We start from the raw sequence: 18,735 nt of genomic DNA on the forward strand, positions 1-18,735 counted from the left end.
GAAAAACATTACATTCTTCAAAAGAAATCTGGCCAACTGTTTCAACAATTAAACCTCAATTTAACAAGCTTTGTAAAAAAATGCAAGACCACTTAAAATGGCTAAATTAAGTAACTTTTTAAATTTAATTCAATTTGTTTTTAATTATTTTATGTTAGTTATTTTTTGAAAAAAGTTAGAAATAAAATGTTAAATAAAAGTGCAATTTTATCAAATAAATTCTTTTGTGTATAGATTCAATGTTAGGATTGAAAAAATTTGTTAATGTTCAAATAAGCTCATAGGAAAAACAGTCTGGAAACCACTGTTAGAACACCACTAGAAAAGAATATCGTCTTTCTACTCTTTGCTTTAGGCAGTAAAGGCTATATAATATTCTGTTCTCTTATTCTTTGCTTTTGAATCACTTTCACAAATTTAAAAACATGTATAACATCTAGCCAGACTTTGTTAGTTGTGCAAAGTTGTTTTGTATGTATGGAAACAAAATATAGTTTAAAGATTGATCAATCCAGCTAATGTATTGATATTGGTTGAAGTCAAGATGAAACAAAAAGTGCCCCATCAAGATGGCATTAGTTTGAAACAGGAGTCATTTGCATGTTTTTCTGATTTCTTTAAAGCAACTTTACCTAATGCAATGCACAACTGCATATTCTCCAAAGGCAAGGAAGTGAGGAGTCACTGAACAACTCAATTAAACAACTGCAAAATTTTACAGAAGTATGAGTGCACCAGTACCAGTGACTATTCAAGACTAGAATGCAACCATTTTTATTTTTCTAATTGTGTATTTTTGTAGTGATGTGTCTTGTTTTGATAACTTTATTGAAATTTCATCTGTATTACTCGTATAGTCTACTGCACATCTCTCACATTTTAAAGAAAAATGACATTTACTAGTGAAGTGACTCAATGTCAAACAGAGTCATTGCATATTTTGATGTAGACCTGAATGCCAAACAAAAATGTTCCTTGTGATCAGAGAACTCCACTGGACAACTGCAGAGTTTTACAGAAGAATTATCACCAGTATACTCAATAGCCTCAAACTGGCCTGACTACAAATTTTGATATAGATTAGCTTGTTCAAACCCAAGGATCTCTCTTCTTAGAAAGGTCAGATTGGCTAGTTGTACAATGAACATGTGTCCAAGTTTCAACATAGGGAGAAGTCTAGTTTATAAAGATTTATTGCTTGTAAAAATGTATATAACTTGGCAATACATAAAAATAATGGAAACTTAAGTCTGGAAAGTAAGTGGGTAGTCATCTATTTTGAATTTTAACTTTTCCAATTTTTAAGTCATAACACTGCTGGTACAGGTAGGTGCATTGTCATGATGAAACGGGGGTATCCTCACCCAATGTGTTTGCCATATCTTATTTCCTTTACTGATAACTTTTCTATAAGATATTTTATGACTGAGAATATTCAATACTTAACATATTAAGAAAAAACACTACAATGACTACTTCTCAATACCACCAAAATGAAACCAAATGTTAAAATACAATAAAACGTTACCAGTGATTCATTAATACATAACAGAACATATCCTTATATAAAAACTTTTACTAGTACTATCTATGAATTTGCAACACTTCTATCCTGCCCTCATATATACAAAATTGCAGAATTAAAATTTAATTATCAAAAAATTATTCTTATTTATCATAGTTATGGTTAATTAATTGATATCAAATTTAATATTTGAAATAAACAACAATTAAAAACTTACAAAATTAGTTTTGTTCATAAGTTCAAGAATAGTTAATTTTTCACTTGTTGAATTGTTCTCACTGGCTTCCTGTGAAAATAAATTGTTTTTTATAATTTATATACTATATTTTATAAATTGTTTATGAAGTATTTAAATATGAGTGAGCATTTTTAATAAACAGTAAGAAAATTGGATTTTTAAATATATGATAAGCACAGTACAATACATATGAATCTATGCCCCGTTTGCATTGTAATAATATATAGTAATAGATAATAAATATATTTTTTGATAATTTTATGTTCTCAAAATTAAATATATGACAAAATATTAAATAAGATGAAAGTATATAATTAGATTTCATTGGCTAGGGATTGCAATTGCTGGATCCCTTCATCCAGCAATCCAGCTGGATCCAGCGCATTCTTCGGCCTGCTGGATCCAGCACTTCGTGCTGGATCCAGCGCTGCGGATCCGCAAATACTCAAATGCTGATCTTGCAAATACTCAAATACTTTCTAAATAATGCCGCAAAAGTCTACGTCGTCGCGTTGCCACTATGCTAACTACTAGACTGCTACTAATTGCTTACTCACTACTTTACTAACACTAATAATTAAATTACTTATAAATAAACTATACCTTAAGCAATCCAGCAAAATTTAATAAAATAATAACGTATTCAATCGCTTTTAACGATCTTCCTCAGTTACAAAAAAATAGAACATTAACTATAGAACATAAAATGTATTTGGAATAAATATAAAAAGAATAGTGCTTAATTACATCCCATTTTTTTTAAACAAGATACATAGATGTACTGCCAGGTCTGATAATTTTCGTATTGTATACCGACGTAATCCCACTGTTTTCAAACTTTTAAGAAACGCTAAAGGGAAAGAGGATCAAACTTCAACAACGGGTATATATTCGGTGCCTTTACAGAACCAACGTTTCAATTCCAAGCTTGTTTATGTGGGTGCAACGATGCGCAGTTTAAAACAAAGGCTCAAGAGCACAAATATACAATCAGTAAGAACCTTGACAACACTGCGCTGGCATCATAGGAAAGACAGCAGGATGTTAACGTCCAATGGGATCAAGCGGCAATTATAAAAACGACGACGAATAGGCAAACGGTCAAACATCTTGAGAGATTGGAAATCTGCAAGGCGCACATGACAACTGGTTGTATAAACCATAGAGATGCGGACTTATTGTCTACCATGTGGAGATCCTTTTACATTAATTAATGTTATTAACGGACAATGTTGGTTTTGTTGTATCTTATATACAGAGTGTTTTTTTTTTAAACTGACGGTACTCAGAAACATCTGTAGAGCAATCTAACAGCCGGACTGTCGCCAAATTTGGGAGGGTGACTAAGGACGACATGGGAAAGAGATTCCGCGAAGAAAAAAGTAGTGCCCAAATTTGCCGGTAGGGGTGGATTTGGCGCTGTTGTAGCAAAACAGCTAAGAATCTGCATAAAATCCAGCTGCAATTAACAAACACACGAATAAATAATCAGACAGCGGTTTCAGTGTAATAACGAAAGTTTAATTAATCAGCAAATAACCTTCTCCCTTCTTCAATGTGATCACCGTCCTGCTGGACAACTCATTGCATCCTGAACACCGTGTTCTATATGGCCGAACGTAACATGTCTGCAGGAATGTTCATCACAGTTTGAGAAATGTTGCCCTTCAAAGTCATCAAGTTTGGGACACTACCAAGATAGACCTTGGACTTTAAGTAACCCCACAGGAAATAGTAACATGGGGTTATATCCGGGGAGCGAGGCGGCCATGTAAGTGGAAAAAAGCGACTGATAACCCTTTCTTCAGTGAAGTGCTGGTAGCTTTTTCGCTACAACAGCGCCAAATCCTCGCGGAAGATTCCGCGAAGAAAAAAAGTAGTACCTAAATTCTACCTCTTTTCCATGTCATCCTTAGTCACTCTACCAAATTTGGCGACAGTCCGGCTGTTTTGCTCTACAGATGTTTCTGAGTACTGTCAGTTTAAAAAAAACACACTGTATATATTTTTTTCTGCTATTTATTTTGTTTATTTATCTATATTTTGTCCGTTTGGGCGTTTTCTGTTAATTTTTATATTTATTCCGAACACATTTTATGTTCTACTGGTATATTTAATGTTCTATTTTTTTTGTAACCGAGGAAGATCGTTAAAAACAATTGGAAACGTTATTATTTTATTAAATTTTGCTGGATTGATAAAGGTGTAGTTTATTTAACTTATTCTACTTCCAGTTCATAGTTTTATATACTTATAAATAACTACAGACTAATATGTAGAGCCTATATATGAAAACTGGTAAGACTGATAGCCACTTAGCCACTGATTATCCGTCCTTACATTATTATAATATATTAATATAAATTAATCAGTAGAATTACCTTTGCTATTATTTAACTTAAAGATTACATTATATTTATAATCTAACTAAACATTTGAAGTTAATTATCTCTATCTCAAGTATTAAACCAAACCAAAGTTAAGTTTACTACCTAAATGTGTAAGTTTTACTGATTTACAGTGACCAGTCTAAATAATAAAAGTTTCTTAAGTATTTTTTTTTAAATGTTTTATTTATTTCATTAAAAAAACATAAATTGCAGGATAGATAGATAGACAGATAACACTTTATTGTACCAAAAATACATCCATGCTGGATCCGTGCTGGATCCAGCTGGAATGATTTCAATCCAGCAAAAATCCAGCTGGATTCAAAACACTGCTGGATTGCAAACCCTAGTTGTGGCCTTTAGACATCCAGTAGAGCAACAAACAGGTTTCACCTTAGTAGGACAGTGAATACATAATTGTCATATTTTGGCCCACCTGTTGAATAGAAAACTCTCTTGTTTTCCAGCAGATTCTACTGCACTTGGCCAAAATCACAATCTAGTTGAATTCATAACCATATTTATTCTTGGATTTTTTTTTCAAAGCTATTAGTGACATGCTCTACAACAACCCAGAGATATTTGTAGATGCTGAACACTTGTTGAATCCCAAGTGAAACAACAATGCCTTGAGTACACTTTCATGCAAGATAGATTGCCTTCACATATTGGATACTGCATATGGCAGTTTCTGAACATATCACAATAACATAATGTTTAGTCACATTTCCTATCACCTGGCCACTTTGTTTTCCAGATCCTAATTTGTGTAATTTCTGCTTATGAAGACACTTGAAAAGTGTGATTTATGTTGCAAATTTGGCAGTCTTGAAAGACAGTATCACACTGTTTGTGAAGAGCATCACACCTTGAAGATAAATTATAGTCAATCATTGAACACTGTTTATTAACTTCAGGTTTATATCTTCAGGATGGGGATCACATTGAGCTGTACCTATATATTTCTAAGATCTTCATATAGCATGAGCATTTTGTATAAATAACTTGTTTGGTGCTTGCAGTACCAAAAGTAGTAATTTTTAGTACTAATTTTTTATGGAAATGTCTTCTGCATGTCCCGAAATGTTACAATACCAAATTTGGTTGCTGAATAGCTCTCCAGACAACAATGAATAGACATATTTTAATTAAAAGCACCCAGTAAATTCTAAATTTAAAAGTAGTTAACTTCTTTCATTCATTATTTACAGAAGTTAACGGGTAGAAGTTGCAGAATGAAAAAACTCTTAATATTTAAACATTAGTTCAAACTCTTCAAGCCTGGAATATATTATACAAAATAGCAACAAATTAAACCTTTAAAGAAATTCCAGGATAATTAATTGCAAATGCGATAATCAATTGCAACCTTAACGTTTTTGATCTACTTAGAAGATCTTCTTCAGGATTCATTAAATTGGAATGCAAAAATTAGAACGTTTTTAAAAATTATTTAAAAACGTATAAACAAGAATTTTTCAACTAATTCTCTTAAAAATTCAATTTAAAATATTATTTTAAATTGGTTAAATCAAATTTAAATTTGACTGCTTCCTTAGGTATAATGATTGCCATGCGTAAGATACTTGTCCTTCCTCTTTGAAATTAATGCAACAGCTGCTCTTTATGGATTTAAATATTTAAATATTTTGTGAGCTTCCAGTGTCCTTATTTGGTCATCATGTTTAGATTGTCTTTTGATGGAAGCTTGGTATAAATGGACTTGAATGTCGTTATCTGCGGCATACCTGGCTAGGGTGGTGCTGTATTTTCCTTTACTGATATCATACTTGTGTTAAGCAAGTCTTACTTTGAGACTTTTGTAATGTTTAAATAGCCACCACACATAAGACTGTGGTGGCTATTTAAACATTACAAAATCAGAAACTAAAACAATTTCTAAAATGTTAAAGACTTACCTTTATTATTTGATCTAATTTCTTCATATTTTCTATATCATTTTCATGATCTGTTGAATTTATTTTTAATGACTCTAAAAATTTTATCACATCGGATATATTTATCCGTGCAGGCTGAGAAATCTGGAAGTAAAAATATATTTTATCATGGATAAATAAAAATATATAGGTATTAAATTAAACTTCATTAATAAACTTAATTTACATAGCATTCAACAAATATTTAAAAGTATAGAAAAAAATTTTAAAAACTGACAAATTTGTGAGATTCTGAATATTTGGAGATTAATTATTATAAAATATTATACCAGAATATTTTATTTCTTTGATAAAATTTTAACAAAAAGGATGCACATTTTTCATTTCCGAAAAAGGGAGGAAGCAAACTTCCTTTTTGTTACTGACTAAAAATTACTGTCCTATGATGTTGAGTCAGTTACCCTGCCATCCCTATAAAAAGGGGTAGATTTTCTGCCTTTTCGTGCAGTTCATCAGAGGTTCACAACGAAATCTAAACTGGCCACATAAGCACAGTTTTTAGAAGACGGAGTTTGCCACCAATCCTTGAGAAGAGAAGATCCATTATAAAACAGGAAGTCATCACTCCAGTCTGCTGTTACAGATATCCACTGTTTCTCTAAACAACTCTGACTAAAATTCTGTTGTTCCAAATCCATAAGAACATACTTCATAATCATCAGATTTTGATGAGGTAGTATATAACAACAGAACTATTGCAAGCTCTCTCTTGTGATTAGAGTAGTTATAAGATATTGGAGATCTCTTAATTTTTGTTTTCAGTTCTTTTAAATTTTATTAAATTCTTGTTAATGTTTTTAATATGGCCTCATTCTTGACTCAAATCCGAGCAGATAGACTTTCCACTTACTCACAACCCTCCCACTCGAAATTCCTCGCAAATAAATATTAGCATGCCTAATGCTATAACTAGGCTGGTGTCAGGAAAAACAACTTACACGGGATTCTTACAGACTCCTGATTCTCATTAAAGTCTTAGGAAGCCATCCTTCGACTCTGTGGGCCAGTTTTTCCGACTGGACAGCAGATTAAGTAATATATGAGTACTTTCAAAACTCCCAGCTAGCCCCTCACAAATTCTTATGTACATGTACAGGTACCACAATTAATTTATAACATTAGAATTTTTGAAATCTGAAAAATTTAACTATAAAAATGAAAATAGTAAATTTGAAACAATTGCCAAAAATGATATTTAGTAATAGTATAGAATGCCATTCTTAACACAAATGAATTCAAATAGTTGGAATTTTTGGATGTAAGGCTAATATTAATTAAATCATCAAAAAATACATTCACCAAGGAACCTTAACTAATTTCCAGTAATATTTAATGTGACAAATTTGAGTTAACATTTTCAAACTATAAACAAATCTTCAGGTCAGAATAATTTTGTCTGATTTTGTATGTGTTTATTTTACGTTATATATAATACAAAATTGGACAAGATTATGTCTTGAAGAGTGCAAGCGAAGCATGTGCAAATCTCACACTTGCGCCTGTTTGTAGAAACAGTCTCAGCATTTCATATTTTGTTTTGACCCAGTTCTTGGTCCCCTGACTACCTACAAGTCTGGTTTCTTCTGTGCACACATGATTTGGGCACCAAATACTCTATGCCAAATTGCAACACCTGACATGTACTCCTTCATACTTCTAAGGTGTGCAGCCGACAGCAGTGTGATTTTAGAGATGAGACATAGTCTTGTCAAAAAACACAGTTGATTAAAAAGTTCTATAAAGTATTTCCACTTAGCCGTGCACAAAGATGAACCAATATTACAAATTTAGTTTTTTTATAAACAATTTAAAGATAATAATGCCATTTAGGATCTATGTAAGGGTATTATGATTTCAGAAGTTGATATGCAACATTTTCATTTATTCTAAAATTTTTATATAATTAATTATTTCTATCAGTGGCTTGTCATCCTTGGAAATGGTGGAAGTGCTGCTTCCCTTGTATTTTCTAAAATATTGTAAATATTGTAAAAGTAAATACATAGTGTGCAACCATTTTCATATTTTAACATACTTTGAATTAATTAAAATTTATATTTTATTATAACTGCATTATGTATCATATTACAAATTTTATACATGTGAAAAAAACGATAAGATTGCAATTGTATATTTGAATATAAATTTTTATATGCATATTTCCAATGGAAATGCCATGTTGTTGAATACAGGACAGCTTCCAAGGCAAAAATGTCTGAATGATGTAATTATAGGCATTTGTGCATGCGCTTTACAGAGCACCAATCTCACGTAGTTTAGCTGGTAGAAGCTATACACCGTATTGCTTCCAATGATTCTATCTAGGATTGGTTCTAGGCTGTTAGCCACCTGCCTGCGAGATATTTGGCCTCCCTTGCCTCATTATGTGAATAGCGAGTAGATTTATAACAACCCAACCAATAGGAATTTACCGGTATGTTTTTATGATAGTTCTGTATAGTTGACAGGAGTTTTAAAAAATTCATTAAAATATTTGATATATTTATTCTGTTTTTATTCTGCTCTCCCATCTTATATTAGTTATGGATTTCAATGTTAAACCGGTGATATTACGATTTAGTATGTCCTGTCTATAAGGGGATGCAGAAAAAAACATGTACAATTATTATACGATGTTAAAAAATTAACTGTTACTTTGGCAGCATCATTTATAACTAAATTTAATGAATGAGATGCACATGCACATGCACACTAGGTACAAAAACAGCTCTAGAATTTATATACCTTAAATTTATGATTTATGTATTCGTTGTCATAAAAATTTGTCTTTCCACTTCTTTCCCAATACACAAATATTCAGGTACAAAGTAGCCAGTTTCAATTTATTTATACTTAAGAAGTAGTTAAATAATTCAGAGATTAGGAAATTAGGGACATAAATAAAACCCTGCTGTGAAAGAGCCAGAATTTTACTTAATTAAACAAAAGCTTAACTGAACCAATCTCTAGCCAAGTACAGTGGGGACTGATTTCTTCGTAATATTAGATGTAATAAAGACAGAAATTTTTCCAGTTCAATGAGAGTGACTGAAAAGTTGTAAATTTTGGAAATTTTCATGGACCTGGTCTTGAAACGAATTAGTTAGAAAACAAATGACAAACAATCTGTTAAGTTTAACATGTGTATATTTTTACAGCTATGGTGAAAAATGTTTAAAATTTACAACAACCCTGTCACGTCCTTTAAGGTTGTGGCTCAATTAAGCCTTATTATTTATTTTTCTTATATCATCTTCCTGTGGAAAACTATACTTCCAGCATTTTGTTCCTCTAACCACTCCGTAATTGGTTAACCCATATGGTCTGTTTTGTTATAGAACAAAAGGGGTGACACCTTATTGGTCAAGGGGTTACTGGCAGAGAAAAGAGGAAGCTTCGAACAAAGGTAATACATTCTTTTTCGAGACGAGGTGAGAGCAGGACAGATGATACGCAAGGACGAGTACAGGAAGAAGACGATTACTAAGGAACGGATCCGAGGTTTCATTTATTTATCCCCGATCACTCCTTTAAACCTTTCATTTCCTATAATTCCTATATAATTATGATTCTTTTTATCTTCCCCTTAATTTTTGGACCCAATATTAGTGTAATTTAGTTAAGTTAAACATAAGTTAGAGTAAGCTCCTTTATTTGTCGGCAAATTGTAAACCCATCAGTTGTGTTGTTATGACTGGTCCCAGAGAAATTATATATCATAGTTAGTAAGCGTGAATGATTGTATGTCCAGAATTTGGATTAATTTTGAGATCATTAAATTTAATCAATGCCGAGTGATTCTCTGGATTCAATTATTTAATACTCAGCAACAAGATATACTAGTGATGCAACAAAAGAGGCATTTGACATTGATCGGTATCAGTACCCTCGGGATTTGGCAGCCTGCGTGCATGCACGCACTGCACCTACTAGGACTGTCTCTGATTCCATCCATTAGCTACTGGTAGGGAGCTATTTGACTAAGTGACTAAATCATCTTTATTTTTTAAATCTTAAAAAGTAAAGAAGATTTTATGTTATTTTTATGTACATTTCTTTACAAAGCTATATTTATTATAATTATAATTTTCTTTAAAAGTATATTCATACAATTAAAGAATTTTCTACTAGGTATATATATCCACCACACATTTTATTTCACTGAGTAAGTTTTTTTATAATTTTATTTTTAATTTAACTCTTATATCATGATTAGTGATTCAGAATGTAATTGCGATATTGAAAATTTACTTTAAAAAAGTTTTGGCTCTCAAGACCATATAATGAAAAAGAAAACATTGTTAAAAAAAGAAAGACCAATGCCTAAATTAAATATAAATACTTCAACAAAAAAATTTGTTTGACATTTTCATGATAAAATTTATGAAGACATAAAATGGCTTTGTGGATACATAAAAATGCAAAAATTGTTTTGTTGGTCTTGCCTATTATTATTGAAATTAGTGTATGGAATAAGAATGGCTTTGACAATTTAAATAATTTGAGTATAGCTGGCAAAAGACATGAAAATTGTAAATGTCACATCGATTCTTTGTAAAATTAAAGCAATTGGAAATCAAAGCAGAATAGAATTTAACATTAGTAAATAATATAAAATATATATTGGAAATTATAAGATAGTTGCAGTTAATAGATATATCTAAATTAATAGATGTTATATGTTTTCTATCAAAGCAAGAATTGGCATTTAGAGGGCATAGGGAATCTATTGAATCTAATAACAGAGGTAATTATATTGAACTTGTTTATTTATTAAGTACATCAGATAATGTATTAAAATACATTTAGAGAAGTCTGTGGTTTTTACTGGCTTATCAAACAAACATATATGAATGGACCTTAGACCATCACTGACCCACAATTACCCTTAGAAGTCGGCTTCTTACAGAAACACAGTTTCCCTATCATGAAATCTCACGACACACCACTGATTTCTATGCATTCATACCATCGTATTTTTAAAATATTATTATTATTTTTTCATTACTTTTACTGAATTTTTATTTCAGTTGTTATTATTTCAGTTATTATTTCAGTTGTTATTATTGCAATGATTGAAACTGATGAATTTTTGACAAGACAATGTCTCGTTTCTAAAATCACACTGCTGTCAATGGCTGCACACCTTAGAAGTATGAAGGAGTACATGTCAGGTGTTGCAATTTGGCATAGAGTATTTGGTGCCCAAATCATGTGTGCACAGAAGAAACCAGACTTGTAGGTAGTCAGGAAACCAACAACTGGGTCAAAACAAAATATGAAACGCTGAGACCGTTTCTACAAACAGGTGCAAGTGCAAGATTTGCACATGCATCACTTGCACTCTCTGAGACAGTCTTGTCCCAAAAATGGCTTCACCATTTTACTTGTCAACTACTATTGTGTACAATTAATTTTTTACTTGTGGAGCAGAAAATCACACCTAATGTAAACAAAACAGACACTAATCGGGTGGTCCTAAACTACGAACCATCCCTTCATCACATATACAGGAGGGTTGCAAAAGATTTAAACATACTCATAACGTACAAAAGGAAATCCAATGTTTTCCGCCTTCTGTCTAATGCAAAGACAGCATTGAGGATACAAGAGCTCCTGGGATTTATCATATCCTACTACAGGACAATAGATTTGACAAAATACTATCATATATAGGATCCACATACAGATTGTTGCAAGCCAGGCTAAAAGGTCACAAATATGACGTACAAAAAGGAAACATTAATACAGCTCAGGCACATTATGCCAGCGATCCAGGGATTTTTCCCTGTTTAGACCAAGCTATGTTAATACACAAGGTCTTCAACTGGCAAAATATTAGAAGCGGTAGAGATCTACAGGGCAGACAGGAGTGGAGTCTGCATCAACATGGATGCTATTCATGTACCAAATGCATGGAAGTACTATTTAGACTCATAAAATATACATCATACATGAAATGTCACAGCCTTTATTCTAATTTATTTGAAACTTTTAAAATTAGAAGGCAGCTACATTCTATTTATAGAACGGTTTTTCTGTTTTATATTTCCTGAAGAGGGCCATAAAATAGTGGCTGAAAACATTCCAGCATTGAAGTTAAGAGTTTCTTTGCTGAAAATTTTGCATTTAGATGTGATTTTCTACTCTACATGTACAGTTCCAGTTTTCTGGTAAAGTTGTTGTTTATTGTTTTTACTTGTGTGTTCTTTCTGATTTAAAATTGTTATTCAGAAGATAAAAAATTATATAACTCTGTTAATTTTGTTTGTTAATTTTGTCTTTTTTTTAATTTTTTGTAAATATAAATTATATTTATTATATATATATATATAAATTAAATAGATAAATGTACCGTCTTTAGTTACCAATTTTGTTGAAAATATGGTCATCTTGTTATGTATATATGTTATGGACAAAGTGATTAATGCGGGCATTATAAATAATGACCAACAAAATTTGTAATAAATTTCAATAATTTATCAAATTGACCGGTCATTATGAATAACTGCTACCACCTAGTTGGGCAAGGTGGTGATAATATGTTGAGGAGTGATCATCCGACATACACTAGTCAATCAGAACTTACATCTTAGTTGCACATGCGTACCGCATTTAGTACTGAATTTTAAATTTATGTGACCAGTAGTTAATCTTTCTTCTCTGACAAAAGTAATGATCACGGAGGAATCATTAAGTAATATGAATAATCGCTTCAACAACCGATTAAACGAGTTAATAGCAGAAAAAGGTGAGAACAATAAAATTTTTACAAAATCAGTGTATTTGTCAATGATACAAAAAGTGAAAGTCAAAAATAAAAGTTACTTCTATGTTACCAGAAAAATATCAGTTAATAGTACTTTGAAATAATTCACAAAAATAAATATTTCTAAATGAAATAAGTGGAGTTTTTTTAATAAAATTTAAAATTCAGTACTAAACACAATACACACACACAACTCAGATGCGAGTGCTGATTGGCTAGCATATGTCGGATGATCACTCCTCAACTTATTATCATTTTGCCCAACTAGGTGATAGCAGTATTCATAATGACTGGTCAATTTCATAAATTCATCAATATTTATCACACTGTGCACCCTTTTTGGTCATTATGCATAATGCCCAGTCATTATGAATAATGCTCAATTAATCACTTTGTCCATAACATATATACCAGAAATTCCACTTATAGGTATGGTTTAAATGTCTGATAAATAACTTGAAATATTATGCAACTGAAAAATAAGTTTCTGTAATATTATATGATTTAGTCGTCTATGCTTACTGTTTGGACTGATGAAGGACTAAGTCCAAAATACATTTCCAATACTAATATAGCATATATTTTTGAACCTGATCTGATCTCTGACTCCATTTCATCACTTAACCTACAATGTGTGAAAAATCTTTGCAAATCAGCCAAATTTGGGCTACATCAGGAAGTATTAATCCAGACAAGAAGCAAGAATATTCACAAGAAACAAAAATTCTCATATAACAGTCTGTATGTAGAAATTCACAGAAAATATTAATGCTGTTCATCAGCCATGTTTGGTTCTTGTCATATTTTTGTACATATTTTTTTGTACTTTTATTTATTAGTTTTAAGTCTTTCCTGTTTCTTTGTTCTAAAATTCTTTCTAGAACATTCTTTCTTAATCCTTCTCCCGTGGGGGTAAGACTACCAATTTCTAGAACATGTGAAAAACAAAAGAGGGGGTTAAGCCTGGAGGCAAAGCGGCTGGAGAAGATTCATTCTGGTGGTGAAATCCTGAAGAAGAGGCACGAGGAAAGCAGTGCTCAAGAGTGCGTAAAAGAATATGAGAAACTGCAAGGTGCTGAGGGATCTGAGAAAGAAGTGGAGAACAGCAAACATCTAAGTAGAATATCGAGACCAGTGAAAGATAAGAAGGTCTATGAAGAGAGAGAAATCAAAAGAATATTAATATAAAAGGAGAAAAGAATCGGAGAAGGTGTTTTACCCCAAGATTCATGAATTCAATAAAACCCCGGGTATTTTCTAGTCTTCCTCTCTATCCTTTATCCTTAATTAATTTCCATCTTTTTTTTTCATTTCCTTTAGTTATAAGATAGTTGTAAGTTTAGGTTTTAAGTTAGAGTAAGTTAGATTGTCCCACGTTCATTTGTCACGTGCTAAAAAATTTTTTTTTGTTGGTTTGATTATAAAATGTTCAATGCCTGTGTGTTTTGACTAGGATAAGGTCGTAAAGTTGGGTTCTTGTAAAAAGAACCAGTTCGTTGTGAATAAATAGAATACTTTGTGCTAAAATTTGTTATAAAAGTTTATTTATTGTACCACCCTGCTCGCGGGATCCAGTATGTCTCGTAACAAACATCACAATAATGTAATTTATAAGAATTTACATTTACAATCTGAAAAATATACTTACACTAATAATATTTACTGTTGTATTTTTGTCATCAGGTTTTACGTCCACTTTAAATAAAGGTTCAATCTTTAGTATTGATATAGCATTAGCTATATATTTATAAACGTATTCAGATGGTTGCCAACTATCATTGGTAAGAGGCCATCCTCCAATTTCATTCATCATTTGTAAAAAGTTGTCTTTTATATCACTGTTTTCTATAACAAAGATTTTAAATATTTAAGATATTAATATATTTATAAAGCAACTAATCTTTATTTACACTTTTCTATTAAAAAACAAAGACTATAGATAGTTATCAGTTTAAAAATAAATTATAGTCAATGACAAATTATCTTATAAAGAAAATAAACTGTAACAATTATACATTTACTTTATGTTGTATCTGATCAGAGGAAATACTATTGTATGTGAGCAACTTAATTTTCATAATGTTGGTGTCTTGGACCCATATTTATTTTTTCATTTATATCAAAAGAACAAACAGAATAAATGCACTTGGCAATTGCACTACAGGACAAAACAGAACTATAAGACAGATTGTTTTTGTCTCCGAATTTGCAGTTTAAAGACATTGAAAGGAACAATTAGGGTTTCTCAAATGGGATCTCAAGATCCCAGAATATCAGTTGTTTTTTTTTAACCCAGAAAATTCTTCTTGTTCAGGGAAATCACACAAATTTCTTAAAAGTTCACTTTTTTTCTTTTTTGGCATTAAGGTTGAAGCAATTTTGCAAACAGAAAGTATAATTAACTCATAAACTATCAGAATACATTTGTATTTATTAATTTTAAGCCTGCTTATTAGTTTTTTAAATTTTTGATTATTATGACATCTCACAGATTGTCAATAATCAATATGTATTTGTGGCAAGACTCTGAAATTCTTTACTTGTCAGAACCTGTAATATCGTGAATAATTGCGCCGATGCTGTCTTAACTATGCCCAGTAGCTTCAATAACTGCTTTATGCCAGGTTGTGCAAATTGGGCAAGGAGAAAAACGAGTACAAAGTCTGCAAGACAAACAAACTGCCAAATTATTGGGCTATAAGCTTGATGTTTCTATTAAAGCAGCCCAAGTAGATAAATCAAAAATACTTGAAAGCAAAAGAAGTACTGCAACGCATCTCAAAAATGAACTAGAAATCTTCGAGGCTATGAGTGAAAAAACATGTAACATTTGTCTTGTCTTAAATGCATTACACACGATTCCACCCACATCCATTGAATTGGAAAGAGCATTTCCAGTAGCAGGACTTTTCATTATTAAAATAATAACCAGATTGAATGAACGAAGTATTGACCATCTTTGGTTTTCAAAATCTTATAAAAATTTACAATAATATTTTGTAGTGTGTTCTGTATAAAAAACAAAAATTACTTTTTAAGTTAGAAGTTTGATATAAGTTCATTTTTTCTTTAAATTTTTAACTCAATCTAAAGGCATGTTTTTTGTAAGCAGTTTCCAACAAACTTTAATAAATTTTTTCTATTTGTGAAAATTTCTACATAATTCAAAGGTAATTTTAGTATATATTTTACACAGCATTATTAACATTATGATTTTGGAGGTTGCAAAATGTTTTGTGCTGTATGTCTGAATCATCAGGCATACAGCACAGTAGAAACACAATGGCCCTAGTAACATGTGCTTTGGAATAGGAGATAACGATGGACCTGCATGCGGTGAAAATCATTACAACCAACTCCAACCCACAACAACTGAAATGGCTAGAAGCCATGGAGATATTTAAGGTGGGAATAAATAGTACATGTATTAATTATAAGGAGGAAATGGCCTATCTGTAGCATGGCAGATTTTGCTGGATAACAGCATTTAAAAGGATGATTATGGAGAATGAGCAATACAATTATGAAACAGTTACACATGATAGTGTTCGGAAGAAATTCATATCGAATGTTTATTCAAACAGTAACGGTCTATTTGGTAAAGCCTGAGGAAAAGCCCAGGAGGGGCAACAAAAATGTTTGCAATTCTAAAAATAGAACAACTCCAGTTAACAGGTTTGAAGAGTATATATACTTAGATATTTTCTGTAATGAAATGTCTCTTATGATCAGTTTTTGATTATATAAATCTTACAAGATAACACATGATAATGCAATATGTTACATATTTAAATATTAAAGCAGGAATGGCCTTCTTTACATAAAACTACTATTTAACTGGAGAAACTATCAACTTATGCAAACTCCAGCAGTAATATAAAATATTTACACCATAGAATAAATGCTTTCAGAGATTTTCAATATAAAAGTGCTGATATTTAAAGATTACAACATGTGATGTTCTATTTTTAGAAATTAAAAAAACATTCACTATAAATGATATTCTACATTTGCACAAGACTTGTTCTACATTCAAAACACTTAAGAACCAGAAGATGGACACATAAGATCTCTGAAAACATTCATTCTATGGTGTAAATATTTCACATTACTGGGTGTAATTATGTAAGTTTATAGGCCATCTTATACAAATATTGATGATTAGAAAATGAATTATTAGTTAAATCAAATTATTTAGAATATTTTACAAAGAAGAGATCTATCTGGAACAGGACTCAAACCTGCAATCCCTACTGGTAAAGTTTAAAAATATATATACAGGAAATCCTTGTTAGTTCAAAATTTAGGGGACAAAATATTCATAACTTCAAATTATCAAATTTTGAATTATCCAAGATTTAGATATTTCTGTACAATATGCCAAATGCCATGTAACTAATGTAATTTATTAAGCAAAAGGAATATGGCTACATATACAGAATGCTATTTTCATTAACTAATAATTATTAATAATAAATAAACTGTAGGTAACCAGAATGTGTCAGGCGAGAACCTCACAGATTGCCAGATAGGTTTTATAAAATGTAAAGCAGAATTCCTCGAAAATGTTGCCCAAATTATTTTTAAAATGTGAAAAAGTAGTAAGTTGCCCAAATGAAGTAGCCTAGAGCCCTACAAATATTTCTATTTGTTATTTGCAGCCAAATCTTGAAGTTCTGAAATCTGGCTGTATTTTATGAAATAGGAGAAAAAAAGGGTAGTCCATGTGTAGGGTGACACCCAAAAATGTGTTACTATAAAAGCAAAGCCATATTGGCCAGATTAGAGTTGTTCTTGGTCTATTATTAGATTGAAGTGCCTCCATGCTATAAGAATAGAATGGAGGCACTTTGATCTAAATGAACAAATTAAAATATGCATGTGACAGTTTGGACAGAATTTTCACTTTGAATTACAAAGTAGCCCTATTTCAAACTAACCGAATTCCTTAACATGTAAATCTCTATATCCCTAGCTGGGACAAAAGTACAGTTATGAACTAATGTGATTTCGACCAATCCAAGTTTGAATTAATGAGGATCTCCTGTATTATTATTTTTATGTATAACAATATATAAAAGTAAATGATGATAAAAATATATAAAATAATAATAATTTTGTAAAATTTACTTACTTGAATTTAAACAAGAACGATAAAAATTAACTGAAGATTTAATAAATTGAGAAGCATTTTTTACCATAGAATTGTCTAATATATCTAAAATAAATTATGAAAAAGGATCAGTATGTATTTATTATTCATAAAAAATTTTATTTTGAAATAAATTTATTAAAATTAATAAATAAATTAATTAAATAAAATGACTATATATTACTAATATATAAGTAATATATATATAGCAGAATTTTAAAATTTCATTGAAATATGGCATTTCAATTAATCTTTTTAATAATACATAAAACAAACAATAAAACTTACAAATAATTTAATTATATTATAAACTTTTTAGATTATAATCATATTACATGTTCAATGCTATCTATAAGTATGCACTCATTTATATGATGATGTAATATATATGTTCTATGTGTGTATAGTTACTACAGTTTATAAGTTTAGTTTATTTCCTGTTTCCTATCTGCAACTCTTTTCTTCCCTCCTCTTTTTTTGGCTTCTTGGACTGGCTTGAGAGAACACATTTGCAATAGCCATTATTTCACATCATGTTTGACTGTTAAGAGGACAAACAGTGTAAAAAAAAAGAAGGAAGTGGATCTTTATGAGTTTAACCTGGAGAAGGAAATGAGCTCAGTGGATGAGATCACAAGGACAGATTTTAGTAATGAAGAATATAATCCATTTCCATCTAGGAAGTTGTATTGACTATAGCTAT

At 30.9% G+C, this 18,735-nt stretch overlaps 1 protein-coding gene across 4 annotated transcripts in view; it reads right to left on the bottom strand.

The window, feature by feature from the left end:
• LOC136979196 (neprilysin-1-like) overlaps positions 1 to 18,735 on the bottom strand; it is a 136,965-nt gene that overhangs the window by 67,234 nt on the left and 50,996 nt on the right. For all 4 annotated transcript variants that reach the window (XM_067275142.1, XM_067275149.1, XM_067275162.1 and 1 more), the window contains exons 5-8: positions 18,015 to 18,098; positions 14,529 to 14,725; positions 6,073 to 6,195; positions 1,743 to 1,811 (exon numbers count right to left, since the gene is read on the bottom strand). In XM_067275142.1, coding sequence (XP_067131243.1) covers positions 1,743 to 1,811; positions 6,073 to 6,195; positions 14,529 to 14,725; positions 18,015 to 18,098 — 473 coding nt within the window. The remainder of the gene's footprint in view (positions 1 to 1,742; positions 1,812 to 6,072; positions 6,196 to 14,528; positions 14,726 to 18,014; positions 18,099 to 18,735) is intronic.

Source organism: Centruroides vittatus, unplaced genomic scaffold (assembly GCF_030686945.1).
Source record: "Centruroides vittatus isolate TY-2023 unplaced genomic scaffold, ASM3068694v2 contig_1154, whole genome shotgun sequence".
NCBI classification, from domain to species: Eukaryota; Metazoa; Arthropoda; class Arachnida; order Scorpiones; family Buthidae; genus Centruroides; species Centruroides vittatus.